Below are 22199 nucleotides of genomic sequence, written 5' to 3'. Positions count from 1 at the left end.
CCGCCATCGATAAAAGACAGTACTGTGCAGCCGTCTTCATAGACCTTGCCAAGGCTTTCGACTCTGTCAATCACCGTATTCTTATCGGCAGACTCAGTAGCCTCGGTTTTTCGGATGACTGCCTTGCCTGGTTCACCAATTACTTTGCAGACAGAGTTCAGTGTGTCAAATCGGAGGGCATGCTGTCCGGTCCTCTGGCAGTCTCTATGGGGGTGCCACAGGGTTCAATTCTCGGGCCGACTCTTTTCTCTGTATATATCAATGATGTTTCTCATGCTGCGGGCGATTCCCTGATCCACCTCTACGCAGACGACACCATTCTATATACTTCCGGCCCGTCCTTGGACACTGTGCTATCTAACCTCCAAACGAGCTTCAATGCCATACAGCACTCCTTCCGTGGCCTCCAACTGCTCTTAAACGCTAGTAAAACCAAATGCATGCTTTTCAACCGTTCGCTGCCTGCACCCGCACGCCTGACCAGCATCACCACCCTGGATGGTTCCGACCTTGAATATGTGGACATCTATAAGTACCTAGGTGTCTGGCTAGACTCTAAACTCTCCTTCCAGACCCATATCAAACATCTCCAATCGAAAATCAAATCAAGAGTCGGCTTTCTATTCCGCAACAAAGCCTCCTTCACTCACGCCGCAAAACTTACCCTAGTAAAACTGACTATCCTACCGATCCTCGACTTCGGCGATGTCATCTACAAAATTGCTTCCAACACTCTACTCAGCAAACTGGATGCAGTTTATCACAGTGCCATCCGTTTTGTCACTAAAGCACCTTATACCACCCACCACTGCGACTTGTATGCTCTAGTCGGCTGGCCCTCGCTACATATTCGTCGCCAGACCCACTGGCTCCAGGTCATCTACAAGTCCATGCTAGGTAAAGCTCCGCCTTATCTCAGTTCACTGGTTACGATGGCAACACCCATCCGTAGCACGCGCTCCAGCAGGTGTATCTCACTGATCATCCCTAAAGCCAACACCTCATTTGGCCGCCTTTCGTTCCAGTTCTCTGCTGCCTGTGACTGGAACGAATTGCAAAAATCGCTGAAGTTGGAGACTTTTATCTCAAACATCTGCTATCTGAGCAGCTAACCGATCGCTGCAGGTGTACATAGTCTATTGGTAAATAGCCCACCCATTTTCACCTACCTCATCCCCATACTGTTTTTATTTATTTATTTTTCTGCTCTTTTGCACACCAATATCTCTACCTGTACATAACCATCTGATCATTTATCACTCCAGTGTTAATTTGCATAATTGTAATTATTCGCCTACCTTCTCATGCCTTTTGCACACAATGTATATATAGACTCCCCTTTTTTCTACTGTGTTATTGACTTGTTAATTGTTTACTCCATGTGTAACTCTGTGTTGTCTGTTCACACTGCTATGCCTTATCTTGGCCAGGTCGCAGTTGCAAATGAGAACTTGTTCTCAACTAGCCTACCTGGTTAAATAAAGGTGAAATAAATAAAAAGAAATGTGTCCATGTGTCCATGAGTTCATGAGTCCACGTGTCCATGAGTCCATGTGTCCATGAGTCCATGTGTCCATGAGTCCATGAGTCTCTGAGTCCATGTGTCCTTGAGTCCATGTGTCCTTGAGTCCATGAGTCGATGAGTCCATGTGTCTATGAGTCCATGAGTCCATGTGTCCATGTGTCCATGAGTTCATGAGTCCATGTGTCCATGTGTCCATGAGTTCATGAGTCCATGAGTCTATTAGTCCATGAGTCCATGAGTCCACGAGTCCATGTGTCCATGTGTCCATGTGTCCATGAGTCCATGAGTCCATGAGTCCATGAGTCCATGTGTCCATGAGTTCATGAGTCTATTAGTCCATGAGTCCATGTGTCCATGTGTCCATGAGTCCATGAGTCCATGAGTCCATGAGTCCATGTGTCCATGAGTCCATCAGTCCATCAGTCCATGAGTCCATGTGTCCATGAGTCCATGAGTCCATGAGTCCATGAGTCCATGTGTCCATGAGTCCATGAGTCCATGAGTCCATGTGTCCATGAGTTCATGAGTTCATGAGTCCATGAGTCCATGAGTCCATGAGTCCATGAGTCTATTAGTCCATGAGTCTATGAGTCCATGTGTCCATGAGTCCATGAGTCTATGAGTCCATGTGTCCATGTGTCCATGAGTTCATGTGTCTGTTTGTGTGTGTGTCTCAGTGGCAGCAGCAGCGGCGGGGCCGTCTCTTGTGTCGAAGGCAGTTTCTTGCTAGGTGTTATTGATGCGTATCGACCGGCCTCTCTCTCTACTGCTAATTCAGACACTGCTCCTTCCGCTGACATTTTCATCACCATGGTTGTGCTTTACTGAGTCAAGACATAAAGCACTGCTTAAAACAGCCCCTGTCCTCCTTCCTCAGACTCCTCTCCTCTCCTCTCCTCTCCTCTCCTCTCCTCTCCTCTCCTCTCCTCTCCTCTCCTCTTCTATCTTTCTGAACCTGCTTGTCATGAATCACACATCCCAGGCTAGTCTATTCTATGTCAGGCAGATATAGTGGCCTACATTGGAACTTTGTTATTTAGTCTTCTCTGGTAAGAAACAGTCTTGTAGCATAATAGGGAGAACATATTCTTGCTTGTGTCTGGTTTTCAGGTAGCCAAACGGGATTGTGCAGCAATTTAAGCTTTTCATTCATAGAGATTTCCCCTGTGCTGAACCTCCGGCAGTCAATCAGTAGTAGTTTACCATATGCGTATAATCGGGCATACAGCAAGACATGCAGATGTACACAAATATGGAAAATGTAGGAATCTCTTGGGGGAAATTATTACTTATGTCTTCTTGAAGTTATCTGACCCTTAAGACAACTCCCAAATGACAAACCCAGGTTGACTCCTTCAGCTTTCAGCTCTTAGCATTGCTTCCTTTGTGATTCCTCCCCCTGTAGGCTACACTCATCCTTGCCTAGTCCCAGATCTGTTATGCCTACTCCTCTGGTTGTTATTATGCCTTGTTACACAGCAATAACTGATCTGGGACCAGGAGTCAGTAAACCCCAGGCTGTGTCCTTGTTACAACAGCCGGCACTCCTCCCTGGCTCTGCTTAGATAGATTACTGGGACACCAGAGAGGCGGGGAGATGCAAGGGAAAAGAAGGGGGTGGATGGGAGAGCCCGTGGTAGTTCGTTGAGCTAGGAGGAGAATACCTCTGACTCTGACCCAGTTCCGTAATACAGATTCATCTGAGCAGCTTGCCCTCCCACACAGTAAGCTACGAAGGCTCTCCCTCCCCAGCCTCAGCTTTCAGAAAGGCAGGCAGCCCAATCCAGCAGCAGCACTGCAAGCTGCTCAATCCAACAACATCAAACAGAGCTCAAATAAACTAGCGAAGGGCCCTCCCCACCGCTAATCCTCACTGATAGAATAGTAGGGCTGTCCTTCAGCACCACAAGATGGGCCCACATTGCAGTGAATCCTGTCCAGCCGGAGATTGGCGGAGCTTTTCTTTCGGCACCTCAAACACAAGCACATCAGCGCTGGTGATGTCATGGCCTGATTGTACCATTATTAGAAGCCCTGCTTATCCTTCATGCAGAATTGATAGATTGATTGACTGACTGTTTATGCTAGGGTAAACCAGGTTAGGTTATTCCTCAGTGACCTCCCTCCCCACTATACCTTCCATCTTCTACATTTCCTGGGAATATTGATCCAGTCAGAGTGGTAATGCTGCCCTGACTCTGGGCTCTCTGTCTGCCTGTCATGTACCTACTTGGCGTTTTATGCTCGAATGGGATGTTTGCCTAGACCTTTAATTGCATTCTCATAAATCCTAGAGGAAGGAAGTGTATCAGAAAATTGCACTTGGCGGAGTGATTTAATTGCAGTGGGAGGAGTGATTTGGAGGAGTGATTTGGCGGAGTGTGTGTGTGTGTGCGTTATTTATCAGGAAGTACTTATTCTTCCTCTACACGGCACTTTGGTTGTTTCTGTTGGATTACAGTTCTTAGAAGCACTTTATAAACTTTGACTAATAGTCCTCTGGTATAGCAGCGCTAGAGAGCTTGGTCTTCTGGGCTTTCAAGGGGCTTTGATTAACAGGAAAGTCATATGGAGAGATAATGCAAAGTCCTTATAAACTGCCCTCCGACTTTCGACCAAGTCTTGAATGGCAACATTTAGACGGAATGTTAGAAGGACTTTTACACAGTACTCATAGTGATTCACCGCTGTACAATAAAATCTGACGGTTAGGAGTTACCTCCACAGTATGCTTTCCATTTGGATAATATTCTGACTAACTGCTCTGATAGTACATCCTTCAGTTGAACTCCCTGTGACCTCACTGTCTCTGTTTCCCCAGGTCCATGGGGCCGGTGTATGGGCAGCGAGTGTGGCCCAGGGGGCAGCCAGAGCCGGGCAGTGTGGTGTGCCCACTCTGAAGGCTGGACTACCCTTCATACCAACTGTGACCAGGCCGAGCGCCCAGAGAACCAGCAGAGCTGCTTCCACGTTTGTGACTGGCACAAGGACCTGTATGACTGGCAGCTGGGTGCCTGGAATCAGTGCGTGCCCGTGTCCATGCGTAGCACCGGGGTGATCCAGCGGCCAGCCGTGTGTCTCCACGGCGAGGAGGGCATCCAGACACGCGAGGTGGGCTGCGTCCAGAAAGCGGATGGCGTGCCAGCGGAGGATGTGGCGATTTGTGAATACTTTGAGCCCAAGCCCAGGCTGGAGCAGGCCTGTCTGATCCCGTGCCCACGGGACTGCGTGGTCTCCCAGTTCACCCCATGGACTTCCTGTTCAAAAATGTGTGGCACGGGTCTTCAGAATCGTGTCCGTTTTGTCCTGGCGCCGCCCATGTTCGGGGGTTCGGCCTGCCCTAACTTGACAGAGTTCCAGATTTGTCAGCCAGGTCCCTGTGTGGGCCCAGAGAGCCTGTATAGTCTAAGGGTGGGATCCTGGGGTCCCTGCTCTGTACCACTCCCTCGCACGGCCAGGCAGGCTCCAACTCTTAATCAAGGTAAAGATGTGGCTGTCCCTCGCCGGCTACGCAAAGGCAGAGAGGGTAAAGAGGGTAAAGAGGCCAAAGAGGGCAGCGAGGTGCCCACCCCACGTCAGCCTCGTCTGAGTAAAGAAGAAAGGATGAAAAGAAAGGAGGAAAGAAAGGAGGGAAGAAAAGGCAGACAGGCAGCCAAAGAAGGGCGCAGGAAAAACAAGGAAACAGTCAAGGAGCGAGTGAGAGAGCGGGTGAGAGAGCGGGTGAGAGAGCGGGTGAGGGGGAGGGGGAGGGTGAAAGACCCAGAGACCAAGGAGCTGATCAAAAATAAGAGGAACAGGAACAGACAGAACCGACAGGGAGGGAAGTTCTGGGACCTGCAGGTTGGATACCAGACCCGGGAGGTGACCTGTGTTCACAGGAGCGGCAACGCTGATGCACTCAGGTAAGTCGTACTTATAATTTATAGTCTCAGTTACAGTGCCTATGGAAAGTCTACACCCCCATTGGATTTCTTCAAATTTTTTGTGTTACAAAGTGGGACTAAAAGGGATTTAGTTGTCATTTTTTGTCAACGATCTACAAAAATACTCTAATGTCAACGTGGAAGATATATATATACATATATATATATAGTATATATATATATATAGTACCAGTCAAAAGTTTGGACATACCTACTCTTTCAAGTTTTTTTTTACTGTTTTCTACATTGTAGAATAATAGTGAAGACATCAAAACTATGAAATAACACAAATGGAATCATGCAGTAAACAAAAAAGTGTTAACAAACAAACCAAAATATTTTTTTATATTTGACATTCTTCAAAGTAGCCACCCTTTGCTTTGATGACAGCTTTGCACACTTTTGGAATTATATCAACCAGCATCACCTGGAATGCTTTTCCAACGGTCTTGAAGGAGTTCCCACATATGCTGAGCACTTGTTGGCAATTTTTCCTTCACTCTGTGGTCCATCTCAATTGGGTTGAGGTCAGGTGATTGTGGAGGCCAGGTCAGCTGATGCAGCAATCCATCACTCTCCTTCTAGGTCAAATAGCCCTTATACAGCCTGAAGGCATGTGATAGTCCAAATAAGTGCAAACCAGATTGAATGGCGTATCGCTGCAAAATACTGCGGTAAGTGTGCCTTTAAATCTAAATCGACAGTGTCACCAGCAAAGCACCCCCACACCATCAAACCTCCTCCTCCATGCTTCACGGTGGGAACCACACATGCGGAGATCATTGTTGACCTACTCTGCGTCTCACAAAGACATGGCAGTTGAAACAAAAAATCTCAAATTTGGACTCATCAGACCAAATTACAGATTTCTACCGGTCTAATGTCCATTGCTCGTGTTTCTTGTCCCAAGCAAGTCCCTTCTTATTATTGGTGTCCTTTAGTAGTGGTTTCTTTGCAGCAATTCGACCATGAAGGCCTGATTCACACAGTCTCCTCTGAACACTTGATGTTGAGATGTGTCTGTTACTTGAACTCTGTAAAGCATTTATTTGGTCTGCAATTTCTAATTAACTTATTCTCTGCAGCAGAGGTAACTCTGGGTTTTCCTTTCCTGTGGCGGTCCTCATGAGAGCCAGTTTCATCATAGCGTTTGATGGGTTTTGCGACTGCACTTGAAGCAACTTTCAAAGTTCTTGAAATTTTGATTGACCTTCAGTAATGATGGACTGTAGTTTCTCTTTGCTTATTTGAGCTGTTCTTGCCATAATATGGTCTTGGTATTTTACCAAATAGGGCTATCTTCTGTATACCACCCCTACCTCGTCACAACACACCTGATTGGCACAAACGCATTAAGAAGGAAAGAAAATCCACAAATGAACTTTCAACAAGGCACACCTGTTAATTGAAATTAATTCCAGGTGACTACCTCATGAAGCTGGTTGAGAAAATGCCAAGAGTGTTTAAAGGTGTCACAAATGCAAAGGGTGGCTACTTTATGGAATCTCAAATATAAAATATATGTTGATTTGTTTAATAATTTTTTGGTTTCTACATTATTCCATATGTGTTATTTCATAGTTTTCATGTCTTCACTATTATTCTACAATGTATAAAATAGTAAAAATAATGAAAAACCCTTGAATGAGTAGGTGTACCTGCCACAGTAAAACGAGTCCTATATCAACATAACCTGAAAGACCGCTCAGCAAGGAAGAAGCCACTGCTCCAAAACCACCATAAAAAAAGCCAGACTACAGTTTGCAACTGCACATGGGGACAAAGATCGTACTTTTAGAGAAAGGTCATCTGGTGTGATGAAACAAAAATAGAACTGTTTGGCCATAATGACCATCATTATGTTTGGAGGAAAAAGGGGGATGCTTGCAAGCCGAAGAACACCATCACAACTGTGAAGCACGGGGTTAGCAGCATCATGTTGTGGGGGTGCTTTTCTGCAGGAGGGACTGGTGCACTTCACAAAAAATGATGTGGATATATTGAAGCAACATCTCATGACATCAGTCAGGAAGTTAAAGCAAATGAGTCTTCCAAATGGACAATGACCACAAGCATACTTCGAAAGTTGTGGCAAAATGGCTCAAGGACAACAAAGTCAAGGTATTGGAGTGGCCATCACAAAGCCCTGATTTCAATCCCATAGAAAATTTGTGGGCAAAACTGAAAAAGTGTGTGCGAGCAAATGAGGCCTACAAACCTGACTCAGTTACACCAGCTCTGTCAAGAGGAATGGGCCAAAATTCACCCAACTTATTGTGGGAAGCTTGTGGAAGGCTACCCGAAACGTTTGACCCAAGTTAAGCAATTTAAAGGCAATGCTACCAAATACTACTTGAGTGTATGTAAACTTCTGACCCACTGGGAATGTGATGAAAGAAATCAAAGCTGAAAGAAATCATTCTCTCTACTATTATTCTGACATTTCACATTCTTAAAATGAAGTGGTGATCCTAACTGACCTAAGACAAAGAATTTCTACTAGGATTAAATGTCAGGAATTGTGAAAAACTGAGTTTAAAAGTACTTGGCTAAGGTGTATGTAAACTTCCGACTTCAACTGTACATGCACACATTGTCACGGCCGTCCTCCTCTTCATCTGAAGAGGAGAGGCGAAAAGGATCTGAGGACCAATACGCGGCGTGGTAAGTGTCCATGGTCAATCTTTAATAAAGAAAGTAGTGAACACTGAACACTATACAAAACCAGTAAACAAAATAACAACCGTAAAGCTAATCATATGGACTGTGCTGAAACAAGCCATCAACATAGACAATCACCCACAAACAAACAGTGCAACCCAGGCTATCTAAGTATGATTCTCAATCAGAGACAACTAATGACACCTGCCTCTGATTGAGAACCATACTAGGCCGAAAACATAGAAATGCCCCAAAACATAGAAAAACAAACATAGACTGCCCACCCAGCTCACGCCCTGACCATACTAAATAAATACAAAACAACGGAAATAAAGGTCAGAACGTGACACACATGCACAAATATACAAATGTACTCACACATAACCACACACCCTTAATGTGCATTTGAGATATGTGCATATGTATGTATACATCTTAAAATATATTCCATCTCACTTCATCTAACATTGGTCATTATTTATTAATGTCATGCACATACTGTATCTGAAATGTGAATGAGTGACTTATAAAGTACTGCATCATAATGCCTGGTATGCCGTTAATATGATATAGAGGACAGTATTTGCAGTCGAATTCCGTTTGAGAAACTTCCGGGGAGTTCAACCCCAATTTATTACGAGTTGTTTTAAAATGAACAATTGGTTACTCTTTTAATTAAAACTTATGAAAGGAATATTTTTTAACACATATCTCAATTGAAAAGGAAATTAACATTTAGTGAAAAACAAATGAAAAAAATGCTCCTGGAAAGATTCCTGGTGGAAAATAAATTACAACAAAGAGTAATCAGCATTAAGATTTGTATCTGTCTGTAAAACTGCGTACATCTACAGTATACTCAAATATTTGGGTCCTGTCTCAGATTTTGTTGCTTTGGGTGAGAGTATCTGCTGAATGACTAAAATGTAAATGCAGATGTAGGTTTGTAGAAAAGGCACATTGCAAAGAGTGATTTCCAGTGGATTGAAGCTAACTGCTGTGCTCCAGTATTGGATTTTGCAAACATGTTTGGCCTTATTTGAACACCTTGCCTCATTCCTTTGACCAAACACCTTCACTGATTCCATTGTAATTAATTAACCTCTTGCCTCTTCCCTCCAGCCTGTGTTCTCAGGAGTCCCTACCAGTGACCTACCAGGCTTGCGTCCTGACCAAGGACTGTGAGGTGAGTGACTGGACCGATTGGTCGCCCTGCTCCAAGGACTGCTATGAGCTCAACGGGCCCACGGGCGAACACACACGCACACGCCGGGTACACCTGCTCCCCGTGGGAGGAGGGGTGGAGTGCCCCGAACTGGAGGAGAAGGAACCATGTACCCCTCAGGGAGAAGGGGTACCCCCCTGCATCGTGTAAGTACTCTATCACCCAACGTGGAAAAAAATGTGTGATTTCAATCTCTTATATGGATGTTTATGAACAGTATAGGAATTGTGTTATTTGTATGCTGTACAATGAATTTCCTTATGAGATGATAACTAAATTGTCCAATCCAAAAATGATGCCAACTCACATTGGTACTCTGAAAACCATTGGAACACCTCAAAATGTCAGCCAATCAAGGATTGCAGATGATCAATTGAACTGCACTTCTACTCTGCAGGCTGGCTGACAGCTACAGTTACTCTCTCTCTAAAGTGCACTATGGGTAAGCTGCCTGTCTGCGCCCCTAAATAGCTTTGCTGTCTAAAAACAATAAACACTTGCAGATAATGCATGGGATACTTATCCAGACAGGGCTGGTGTGTCTCTAACACTAAATGTGTATGTTCATACACTAAATGGTTTGAGTCTGTGTTAAGTGATTAAGGTCATGTGGCTGGGAACGTTGGCTGGTTGCTGTGACGACTGTAGCTAAACCATCCAACATAACAGCAGTAGTGGTACTAAGAGCACTGGGGATGTAACACTAGGGGGAGGAGCCACAATAACAACCCCACTACTATTGGGCTGTGGCTTGTTTGGTATCTGCTGGCTTATTATTCACAGCCTGAGTGGGAACAAACCATAGACCTGAGTGGGTACAAGCTACAGCCAGAAGGGGGAGAAGGGAGGGGGGTAGGCTCATTGTGTGGGGTGATGATGTTAGTGCTGATGAGAGGGGAGAGGGTGGGGGTGACAGTGTGAGGGGAATGTGGAAAGAGATGGAGAGATGGGGAGACGATTGAGTGGTGTGTTAGGTGATGGTGAGGTGGGCATAATGGTGAAGTGGGCATGTAGGGAGAAATAGGAGCGACACAGAGGTGGGAGAGATGGGGGGGAGGAGGTAAGAGATGGGTTTGGCTCAGTGTTTGGGGCGACGGTGCCATGCAAGAGAGGGGCATATAAGGAGAGATGGAGAGGAAACAAACAGAACAAGCATTTGGCTCTTTGCTAGTGATGGAAGAAATTATGAATGGAGTGTGTCTAGGAAAGAGACAGTCGGTCGGTGCTACGTCTAATCTGATCCCCACGCACGCACGCATGCACACACGCACGCACACACACACACACACACGCGCACACACACGCACGCACGCACGGACACATGCACACACACACGCACGCACACACACACGCACGCACGCACGGACACACACACATGCACACGCACGCACGCACGCACACACGCACGCACGCACGCACGGACACACACACATGCACACACTCACGCACGGACGCACGCACGCACGGACCCACACACACACACACACACACACAGATGGGCATGTTGACACACCATCACTTTCACACCCGCTATGTAGTCATGTGCTGTGATGGCATGCATGTGTGTCCCCTTAAATTACTTCCTCCACCTGAACCTGTACAACGCCATGTGGAACTATACTCCCCTGGTGTGGGGAGAAAGGAATTTCCTCAATCGGCTTTTTACACCTCTAGTCTGCTTGAGTGTTTTGGCCTTCAGTTGCTAGTAAGCTCATTCTTCGTGACAATAATTATTGCATTGGGTTGAAAACTAAATTGTTACAGTGAGTTTACATGAGGACATCAGTCAGTCCATATTTTTTGTAAAAGTGTGTACAGTAAGGTTAATATGCGGATCAGAACATAACCAATGTATTTACATCTTGTGAGCTTGATCCCTGGGCCACTACCATGGGGTATTTTGTATAGGTTATGTGAAAATGTTTTGCCTTTCATTGCCCCTGATGACGATGAAAGGAATAAATCAATGTCGACGGACCAATGCTACGTTTCCACCATTTGAAGAAGACCAGGATGAGAGAGAGATGAAGACGTGTGAACCTTCTGGCAGGAGGCCCTGTTCATTCAGTCTTATTGATGGATTCCTCCTTTAGAGTGTCCCCATCTCTGTCAGTCCTAGACCACCAGACCTAGCTATGGACCGCAACTCCTAGGTGCCTCGTTGTCCCACAACCACACCATGGCAATGGCCAGGGACTAGTAAGAGACACTCCACGCATGAATATAGAGCCCTTTCATTGGTGGTGACCTCAAATCAATTCCGTTATTGCCACGGAGACCGAGGCAAGGCGGACATTTTGGGACCCTGGGGATGATTTGAACTGAAAAACATTACGTAACATTCTCACCAAAGAATTTTAAGGAACCCTTCAAGTTCTTTTGAAGCAGATCCTAGAGATTTGAATCAAATGCTGAGTGCAAATCTGTCTTAATGGATTGCTTTTTACATTCATGAGAGCGCCAGCTGTTCCGGTAGACTGCGTGATCACACTCTCTGCAGCCAATGTGAGTAAGACCTTTAAACAGGTCAACATTCACAAGGCCGCAGGGCCAGACGGATTACCAGGACGTGTACTGCGAGCATGCGCTGACCAACTGGCAAGTGTCTTCACTGACATTTTCAAACACTCCCTGTCCGAGTCTGTATCACCGACATGTTTTAAGCAGACCAACATAGTCCCTGTGCCCAAGAATACTAAGGTAACCTGCCTAAATGACAACCTACAGTACTCACGTCTGTAGCCATGAAGAGCTTTGAAAGGCTGGTCATGTCTCACATTATACCATTATCCCAGAAACCCTAGACCCATTCAAATTTGCATACTGCCCTAACAGATCCACAGATGATGCAATCTCTATTGCACTCCACACTGCCCTTTCCCACCTGGACAAATGGAACACCTATGTGACAACGCTGTTCATTGACTACAGCTCAGCGTTCAACACCACAGTGCTTTCATAGCTCATCACTAAGCTAAGGACCCTGGGACTAAACACCTCCCTATGCAACTGGATCCTGGACTTCCTGACAGGCAGCCCCAGGTGGTAAGGGTAGGTAACAACACATCTGCCACGCTGATCCTCAATACAGTCCCCTCCTGTACTCCCTGTTCACTCATGTCTGCATGGCCAGGCACGACTCCAACACCATCATTAAGTTTGCCGATGACACAACAGTGGTAGGCCTGATCACCGACAACGATGAGACAGCCAATAGGGAGGAGGTCAGAGACCTGGTTCCAGGTCAACAACCTCTCCCTCCTCTCCTTCAAAGTGATCAAGACAAAGGATATGATTATGGACTAGAGGAAAAAGAGGACCGAGCACGCTCCCATTCTCATCAACGGGGCTGTAGTGGAGCAGGTTGAGAGCTTCAAGTTCCTTGGTGTCCACATCACCAACAAACTAACATGGTCCAAGCACAACAAGTCAGTCGCACGACAAAACCTATTCCCCCTCAGGAGAATGAAAAGATTTGGCATGGGTCAACAGATCCTCAAAAGTTTATACAGCTGCACCATCGAGAGCATCCTGACAGGTAGCATCCCTGCCTGGTTTGACAACTGCTCAGCCTCCGACCTCAAGGCTCTACAGAGAGTGAGTGCAAACTGCCCAGTACATCACTGGGGCCAAGCTTCCAGCCATCCAGGACCTCTATACCAGGCAGTGTCAGAGGAAGGCCCTAAGAATTGTCAAAGACTCCAGCCACCCTAGTCATAGACTGTTCTCTCTGCTACCGCACGGCAAGTGGTATCGGAGCGCCAAGTCTAGGTCCAATAGGCTTCTAAATAGCTTCTACCCCAAAGACGTGACTCCTGAACATCAAATCAAATGGCCACCCAGACTATTTGCATTGCTCCCCCCTCCCTCTTTTACATCGCTGCTACTCTCTGTTGTTATCATCTATGCATAGTCACTTTAATAACCCTACCTACATGTAAATATTACCTCAACTAACCGGTGCCCACTCACATAGACTCTGTACCGGTACCCCCCTGTGTATAGTCTCGCTATTACTATTTTACTGCTTCTCTTCTGCTTACTTGTTACTTTTATTTCTTATTCTTATTCATCTTTTTTTAATAAACTGCATTGTTGGTTAGGGGCTGGTAAGTAAGCATGTCACTGTAAGGTCTACACATGTTGTATTCGGCGCATGTGACTAATAACATTTGATTTGAATTGATTGGATTTGGTATATGATCTGTTCCAGTTTAATGCAGTCCTTCCACTGAGGTCCATTGAGGGACATTTGGACCATGATGTTCTCTTTGTGGCCATTCAAGATTAATTGTGGATTGTGAGGTACACTGTGAATATACTCTCACCGCCCCCCCCCCAGAACAGCCTGAGTTTTTGGGGGAATTCTACATGGTGTCAAAACAGTCTACAGTGATGTTGGTCAATGCTGACGTGAAGGCATCACACAGTTGTTACAGATTGTACAGTACAGATTGTACAGCCCGTTCTGTGTAGTGGGTTGAGGTCTCGGGACTGTGCAGGCCATTGACTGTCATGTTCCAGAAAAAAATGTTCCTGCTCCTCAATTGTTCAGTTCTGCTGGGTTGTGGAGTCCATGAACCGACGGACTGAGGCTGTTCTGAAGGCAAAAGGGGGTGCAACTCAATATTCGGAAGGTGTTCTTAATGTTTTGTACACCTGGTTCAGGGATTTTTGCTCACCGTTCTTGTGATCATTTTGACCCCACGGGGTGAGATCTTGCGTGGAGCCCCAGATCGAGGGAGATTATCAGTGGTTTTGTATGTCTTCCATTTCCAAATAATTGCTCCCACAGTTGATTTCTTCAAACCAAGCTGCTTACATATTGCAGATTCAGTCTTCCCAGCCTGGTGCAGGTCTACAATTTTGTTTCTGGTGTCCTTTGACAGCTCTTTGGTCTTGGCCATAGTGGAGTTTGGAGTGTGACTGTTTGAGGTTGTGGACAGGTGTCTTTTATACTGATAACAAATTCAAACAGGTGCCATTAATACAGGTAACGAGTGGAGGACAGAGGAGCCTCTTAAAGAAGAAGTTACAGGTCTGTGAGAGCCAGAAATCTTGCTTGTTTGTAGGTGACCAAATACTTATTTTCCACCATAATTTGCAAATAAATTCATAAAAAATCCTACAATGTGATTTTCTGGATTTTTTTATTCTCATTTTGTCTGTCATTGTTGAAGTATACCTATGATGAAAATTACAGGCCTCTCTCATATTTCTAAGTGGGAGAACTTGCACAATTGGTGGCTGACTAAATACTTTTTTGCCCCACTGTATCTACCACTGTACTTTGATAAACTTAGCCTACATTTACAAACCACACCCTTCTTCAACGGCATTCAAACCATTTCAACTATTTATTTGTGCCATTATTATTATTTGTACCATTTTGCATTAGCTGCTCTGTTGTCCGGAGCTTATTTACATAATACATTTGAAACAGTCAGTTAAAGATGCTATCAATCTAAATTATGCTTAACCAGCTGTGACCTTGTAGGACTCTCAGGCTTTGGTTGTGCATCTTCTCAATCAATATGCTTCATTCACAACAGGTATAAAACACGGTTAATACTGATGCAGTGTACAATGTATTGCTCTGCTCGCCACTCATACTCACTGACCTCTGTCCATCATCTTCCTTATAAGGAACAGAATGGGAATGGCTGCATCAGAAATGGCACCCCAATTCCTGTAGTTGCACTGCTTTTGGCCAGAACCACATAGGAAAGTAGTGCACTAGGGAATAGGATGGCATTTTGGGTGGCAAACTATGACTTAATTTTGTCATAATTGATGATTTAATTCATGTACATATTATTTTCAATCTATGTTATTAAAAAAAAATTGAATCAAATCAATCTCCCTTCGTTCTCCCCTGCAGGTACAACTGGAAGACAACAGAATGGACTGAGTGCAGGGTGGACATGTTGCTAAACCAACAGGACCGTCGTCGTGGTAACCTAACGGGGCTGTGTGGAGGCGGAGTCCAGAACCGTGAGGTGTACTGTGTCCAGGCAACCAGCGTCGACCCCGCTTCCAGCGCTCTCAAGAGCAAAGAAGGTAACCTGACCAGCATGCAACTGTCCTTTATCCCCAATGTGTAATCTTATCATTTTGATAACTCATCGTTCGTCTATAAAAAGCCCATACCCACTGTGTATCTTTAGTTCCCTCTCATATTGCTGCCTTGTCCCATTGTACACATCTCTTCCACTTTGTGCACTGGAGACTGAGCACTTTTGCTAAGAATGTGAAATGAGAATATGAACTGTGCTAACGTGCCGTTACGCAATAGTCAAAATGCATGCACTAACGGTGCAGAGAATAGGGATGGAGTTGAGGAATGTGTTCCCACATTTGGAGGTCTTTGGAGACGGTAGAAGCAAAAATAGTGCATACCCTGTGAAAAAAATTCTCAAAAGAAATTGTACCCTGTGTGAGAACAGTTCCTTACGCAAGTGGTAGCAATCCCAAATGGCACCCTATTCCCTATTTAGTGCACTACTTTTGACCAAGATCTATAGTGTTAAAGTCAAAAGTAGTGCACTATATAGGGAATATGGTGCCATTTGGTACACAGGCAGAATTCCGCTAACAAATGTAAACGTGACAGGACAGCATATCCACAAAGTCAGCAGCAGCAGTATTAACTTGCTCCATCCCCTGATAATGCAGTGTCTGTGTTCCCAGATAATGTATTAAAATTGTCCCCACTCCCTTGGTAAAGTTACACACACACGCGCCCACACACACCAGGCGGTAATTTATAAAAAAAAATCCCATGACTGCGTGGCCACGCACGACTCCAACTGAATCATCAAGTTTGCTGATGACACAACAGTGGTAGGCCTGATTACCAATAACGACGAGACAGCCTACAGGGAGGAGGTGACGGAGTGGTGTTAGGAAAATAACCCCTCCCTCAACGTCAACAAAACCACAGAGCTGATCGTGGACTTCAGGAGACAGCAGAGAGAGCATGCCCCCATCCACATCAACAGGGCCGCAGTGGGGAGCGTCAAAAGCTTCAAGTTCCTCGACGTGCACATCACTGATGATCTGAAATGGTCCCATCACACCGACACCATGGTGAAGAGGACACAACAGCGCCTCAGGCGGCTGAAGAAATATGTCTTGGCCCCTAAGATCTTCACAAATTTCTACAGATGCACCATTAAGAGCATTATGTCAGGCTGCATCAATGCCTGGTATGACAACTGCACCATCCTCCATCAACTGTACAAAACATTTTTCCATAACATAGACTGACCAGGTAAATCCAGGTGAAAGCTATTATCCCTTATTGATGTCACTTGTTAAATCCACTTTAATCAGTGTAGATGCAGGGGAGGAGACAGGTTAAAGAAGGATGGATTGTGTATGTATGCCTTTCAGAGGGTGAATGGGCAAGGGAAAGAGTTACGTGTCTTTGCACGGGGTATGGTAGTAGGTGCCAGGCGCACTGGTTTGAGTGTCTTTGAACGGGGTATTGTAGTAGGTGCCAGGAGCACTGGTTTGAGTGTCTTTGAACGGGGTATGGTAGTAGGAGCCAGGAGCACTGGTTTGAGTGTCTTTGAACGGGGTATGGTAGTAGGTGCCAGGCGCACTGGTTTGAGTGTCTTTGAACGGGGTATTGTAGTAGGAGCCAGGAGCACTGGTTTGAGTGTCTTTGAACGGGGTATTGTAGTAGGTGCCAGGAGCACTGGTTTGAGTGTCTTTGAACGGGCTATTGTAGTAGGAGCCAGGAGCACTGGCTTGAGTGTCTTTGAACGGGGTATGGTAGTAGGAGCCAGGAGCACTGGTTTGAGTGTCTTTGAACGGGGTATTGTAGTAGGTGCCAGGAGCACTGGTTTGAGTGTCTTTGAACGGGGTATGGTAGTAGGAGCCAGGAGCACTGGTTTGAGTGTCTTTGAACGGGGTATGGTAGTAGGTGCCAGGAGCACTGGTTTGAGTGTCTTTGAACGGGCTATTGTAGTAGGTGCCAGGAGCACTGGTTTGAGTGTCTTTGAACGGGGTATGGTAGTAGGTGCCAGGAGCACTGGTTTGAGTGTCTTTGAACGGGCTATTGTAGTAGGTGCCAGGAGCACTGGTTTGAGTGTCTTTGAACGGGGTATGGTAGTAGGAGCCAGGAGCACTGGTTTGAGTGTCTTTGAACGGGGTATTGTAGTAGGTGCCAGGAGCACTGGTTTGAGTGTCTTTGAACGGGGTATGGTAGTAGGAGCCAGGAGCACTGGTTTGAGTGTCTTTGAACGGGGTATGGTAGTAGGTGCCAGGAGCACTGGTTTGAGTGTCTTTGAACGGGCTATTGTAGTAGGTGCCAGGAGCACTGGTTTGAGTGTCTTTGAACGGGGTATGGTAGTAGGTGCCAGGAGCACTGGTTTGAGTGTCTTTGAACGGGCTATTGTAGTAGGTGCCAGGAGCACTGGTTTGAGTGTCTTTGAACGGGGTATTGTAGTAGGTGCCAGGAGCACTGGTTTGAGTGTCTTTGAACGGGCTATTGTAGTAGGTGCCAGGAGCACTGGTTTGAGTGTCTTTGAACGGGCTATTGTAGTAGGTGCCAGGAGCACTGGTTTGAGTGTCTTTGAACGGGGTATGGTAGTAGGTGCCAGGAGCACTGGTTTGAGTGTCTTTGAACGGGCTATTGTAGTAGGTGCCAGGAGCACTGGTTTGAGTGTCTTTGAACGGGGTATTGTAGTAGGTGCCAGGAGCACTGGTTTGAGTGTCTTTGAACGGGGTATTGTAGTAGGAGCCAGGAGCACTGGTTTGAGTGTCTTTGAACGGGGTATTGTAGTAGGAGCCAGGAGCACTGGTTTGAGTGTCTTTGAACGGGGTATTGTAGTAGGTGCCAGGAGCACTGGTTTGAGTGTCTTTGAACGGGCTATTGTAGTAGGTGCCAGGCGCACTGGTTTGAGTGTCTTTGAACGGGGTATTGTAGTAGGTGCCAGGCGCACTGGTTTGAGTGTCTTTGAACGGGGTATTGTAGTAGGTGCCAGGAGCACTGGTTTGAGTGTCTTTGAACGGGGTATGGTAGTAGGTGCCAGGAGCACTGGTTTGAGTGTCTTTGAACGGGGTATTGTAGTAGGTGCCAGGAGCACTGGTTTGAGTGTCTTTGAACGGGGTATTGTAGTAGGTGCCAGGCGCACTGGTTTGAGTGTCTTTGAACAGGGTATTGTAGTAGGTGCCAGGTGCACTGGTTTGAGTGTCTTTGAACGGGGTATTGTAGTAGGAGCCAGGAGCACTGGTTTGAGTGTCTTTGAACGGGCTATTGTAGTAGGTGCCAGGCGCACTGGTTTGAGTGTCTTTGAACGGGGTATTGTAGTAGGTGCCAGGAGCACTGGTTTGAGTGTCTTTGAACGGGGTATTGTAGTAGGTGCCAGGCGCACTGGTTTGAGTGTCTTTGAACGGGGTATTGTAGTAGGTGCCAGGAGCACTGGTTTGAGTGTCTTTGAACGGGGTATTGTAGTAGGTGCCAGGAGCACTGGTTTGAGTGTCTTTGAACGGGGTATGGTAGTAGGTGCCAGGCGCACTGGTTTGAGTGTCTTTGAACGGGGTATTGTAGTAGGAGCCAGGAGCACTGGTTTGAGTGTCTTTGAACGGGGTATTGTAGTAGGTGCCAGGAGCACTGGTTTGAGTGTCTTTGAACGGGGTATGGTAGTAGGTGTCAGGCGCACTGGTTTGAGTGTCAAGAACTGTAACACTGCTGGGTTTTTCACGCTCAACAGTTTCCAATGTGTATCAAGAATGGTCCACCACACAAAGGACATCCAGCCAACTTGACACATCTGTGGGAAGCATTGGAGTCAACATAGACCAGCATCCCTGTGGAATGCTTTCGACACCTTGTAGAGTCCATGCGCTGATGGATTGAGGCTGTTCTGAGGGCAAAAGGGGGGAGGGGGTGCAACTCAATATTAGGAATGTTTTATACACTCAGTATATATAGTCATTAAACACTGGACACTTCCTGTTTCTTTTATACTTTTTCCTATGTGTATTCATATACTCTATTCTTCACGTAGCTCATTCTAATGTGTCTACTACTGTACTTTGCATTTTTTGTTACGCTGTTTATACACACCACGTATTGATATACTGGATTCTTGACATAGTTTACTGTAATATATATACACACACTGTACATATCATTCCTAGTATATCCTTTTGGTGTACATACACATAGATTGCATTAGGATTACTGATAATGTTATTTGGGTTTTTACTTGGATTCATTATGAAATTTTTCCATTTTTAGTTTTTTGTTTTTTGCTTATTTGTGTACTTTCTTGACATTTACTGCACTGTTAGGATCTAGTACCACAAGCATTTCGCTGCACCCACTATAAAATCTGCTAAACATTGAATGCCACCAATAAACTTTACAAAAATGTTGCACGAGGTGGAAATACATGGTTTGATTGTTTTGTCACAGTTTGTCAACTTGCTGTAGATCTCCATAGAGATCTACAGCGAAACTGTCAGCGAAATTTAGCTGGGGAGGTTTGAGCACTGAGTTCTTACTCGACTTGTGCTCACACCCAAAATCATCTAATATTTTCCGTCTCTGCACACACACACACGCTCTAGCACCCATGTGTGAAGTGGAACGAGATGTAAGGGTGTCTTTACTCCATATATCTTCTGGAGCCGGGCTGAATATGTAAATATGAGTGGGTGGGAAGGGAAAGATCAAGGGAGGGAGGGAGAGGAAGGAAACGAGGCAGGGAGGAGAACAATGCAAGGAGCGAGGAGAGAGAAGGGAGAGAGAGATGGAATATGAGTGTGGGTATAGTCGGTAGCACTAGTTAGTTAGCGTTTATGGAAGTGAAGGTAGCTGGTAGCGAGTCCATGTTTATCCAGCGCTGCCACACTGACTCCCAGACAGTCCACCTGGTCAGGGGGCTGAACTGGCCACCGCTCAAAAATATTATTAAAATGATTTCAGCTGGTCTCAGACTGCCAGACAGAGGAGGCACTTTGCTGTCGTGTATTCAGACATCTAAAGAAACATTTTTAACCGCAACTTTAGCAATTTTTCAAATCATGTGAGCATCCTATATTTGGAAGTGACAGGGTTTGCTAGGTGACACAAGTGATGGTGACAGTTGCAGAGAGGGAGTGGGAGAAGGACAGAAAGAGAGGGGGAGTTGGAGGTAGGAAAGCACAGAAAGCCCACCTGCCGTTACAAATAATTTCTTTCAACCTTTCCTGTCTGCTCTATGGCACAATTACAACTCCGCTGTTCACTTCTGGTATTCACTTCCTCATTATCCAGTCTCCTCTCCTGGTCGCCTTCTCAATCATCTCCCCTGTCTTCAAAACCAAACATTACACACTTATATCAAATACACAGTTCTGGGTTATTTTAGGGATCTACACAGATTTTCTCTCATCTCGGGCAATTTACTGCTGAATCTATAAAGCATTATTCACAAATCTCCATCTCACTGGCAGTAATTGCGGGTTTCCTTGCGGACACTGGATAGAGAGCTAAAACTTCAGTCTGATTTAAGCTGATGTAATCTTGTTTTTTTGCTTTCAACGATTGTCTTATTCCCTATGTAAAGTGACTGAGGCTGGATAGTTTTTTACGCATGTGTGTGTGTGATTATTAATTTAGGCTTGTCACTTTCCTGTATGTGTTTGCATTCTCAGTCCCATTTACATAGGAAATAGATTTATTTGGACACCAAACTCACTGTTTCAATCATTCTGGGGATTACAGCTGGCTTCAACAAACCTATGTTATGATTGACAAAATGTTGCTTAAATGAAGTGTGCAAAAGAAGCATTTAAAAAAAATCAAAACCGACGCATGCACACTCACACACACACATGCACACGAATACACAAACACACGCACACACACACTAATATTTCTGCCAATGCAATAATATCACAGCTTATGTTTGACTAATCAGGACTCAGGTTTATTAAACTATTCCATGGGGGGTCAGATATGGACAACAGGGAAAAGCAGCTGTCTCAATATCTGTCTACTACCAGTTACTGGAGACAGAAAGAGAGGGGGAGGAATGGAGAGCAAGAGGAAGGGAGGGTGCAGGGAGGCACTGAATCTGATGTTACTGTAGTTATTGGCTTTGATGGTCATCAGTTCTAACCAGCTCTGTTCTGTTTGGCTCAACTCAATATGGATCTTTATTAGAGGGCCCATAGAGACATTCTGTAGCTAGCAGTAGAACGTCTGGTTGTGTGATGTCATCCGGAAGTACAGTTGTTTATGCTGATGACAAGGGGTGACAGAGAAAGGAGGGGAGAGGGGTGAGCCGCAGGTGTCTGTCTGGGCTTGGAGGTCCTATTTTGGCCCCAGGAACCCCTGTGTGGTGTGTGTGTGTGTGTGTGTGTGTGTGTGTGTGTGTGTGTGTGTGTGTGTGTGTGTGTGTGTGTGTGTGTGTGAGGGTAGAGTCTAGACGTGACCATCTGGCAGGAGAGAGAGCGAGAGACCCATGTGGCACCTCAACCAAGGTCATCCAGCACGGAGAAGTTCATTAATCAGCCTTTGCTATTATGGTTACATGTGTGTCTGGTGTTAACAATACTGACTGGAAACAATAATGATGCAACATGTTTACTTGTCACGCAACATCATTTGTACATGTGTGAAATAGGACAAATACAAGCACTCACAAATTATTATTATTACGCCATTGGCGTAGGTAAGTCTTCTAAAGTGGCGTAGGTAAGCCTTCTACAGTGGCGTAGGTAAGTCTTCTAAAGTGGCGTAGGTAAGCCTTCTACAGTGGTGTAGGTAAGCCTTCTAAAATTGTGTAGGTAAGCCTTCTACAGTGGTGTAGGTAAGTCTTCTAAAGTGGCGTAGGTAAGTCTTCTAAAGTGGCGTAGGTAAGTC

The 22199-nt window shown here is 45.5% G+C and overlaps 1 protein-coding gene across 1 annotated transcript in view; it reads left to right on the top strand.

Moving 5' to 3' along the window:
• The window catches only part of LOC139373608 (thrombospondin type-1 domain-containing protein 7A-like), a 166962-nt gene that overhangs the window by 68581 nt on the left and 76182 nt on the right, over positions 1-22199 (top strand). Inside the window, exons 2-4 of the mRNA XM_071114307.1 lie at positions 4347-5427; positions 9232-9480; positions 15216-15394. Coding sequence (XP_070970408.1) covers positions 4347-5427; positions 9232-9480; positions 15216-15394 — 1509 coding nt within the window. The remainder of the gene's footprint in view (positions 1-4346; positions 5428-9231; positions 9481-15215; positions 15395-22199) is intronic.

The sequence above is a fragment of the Oncorhynchus clarkii genome, chromosome 18 (genome assembly GCF_045791955.1).
Source record: "Oncorhynchus clarkii lewisi isolate Uvic-CL-2024 chromosome 18, UVic_Ocla_1.0, whole genome shotgun sequence".
NCBI lineage: Eukaryota > Metazoa > Chordata > Actinopteri > Salmoniformes > Salmonidae > Oncorhynchus > Oncorhynchus clarkii.
The sequence above is the reverse complement of the archived record's forward strand: the minus strand, read 5'-3'. Positions and strand labels throughout refer to the sequence as shown.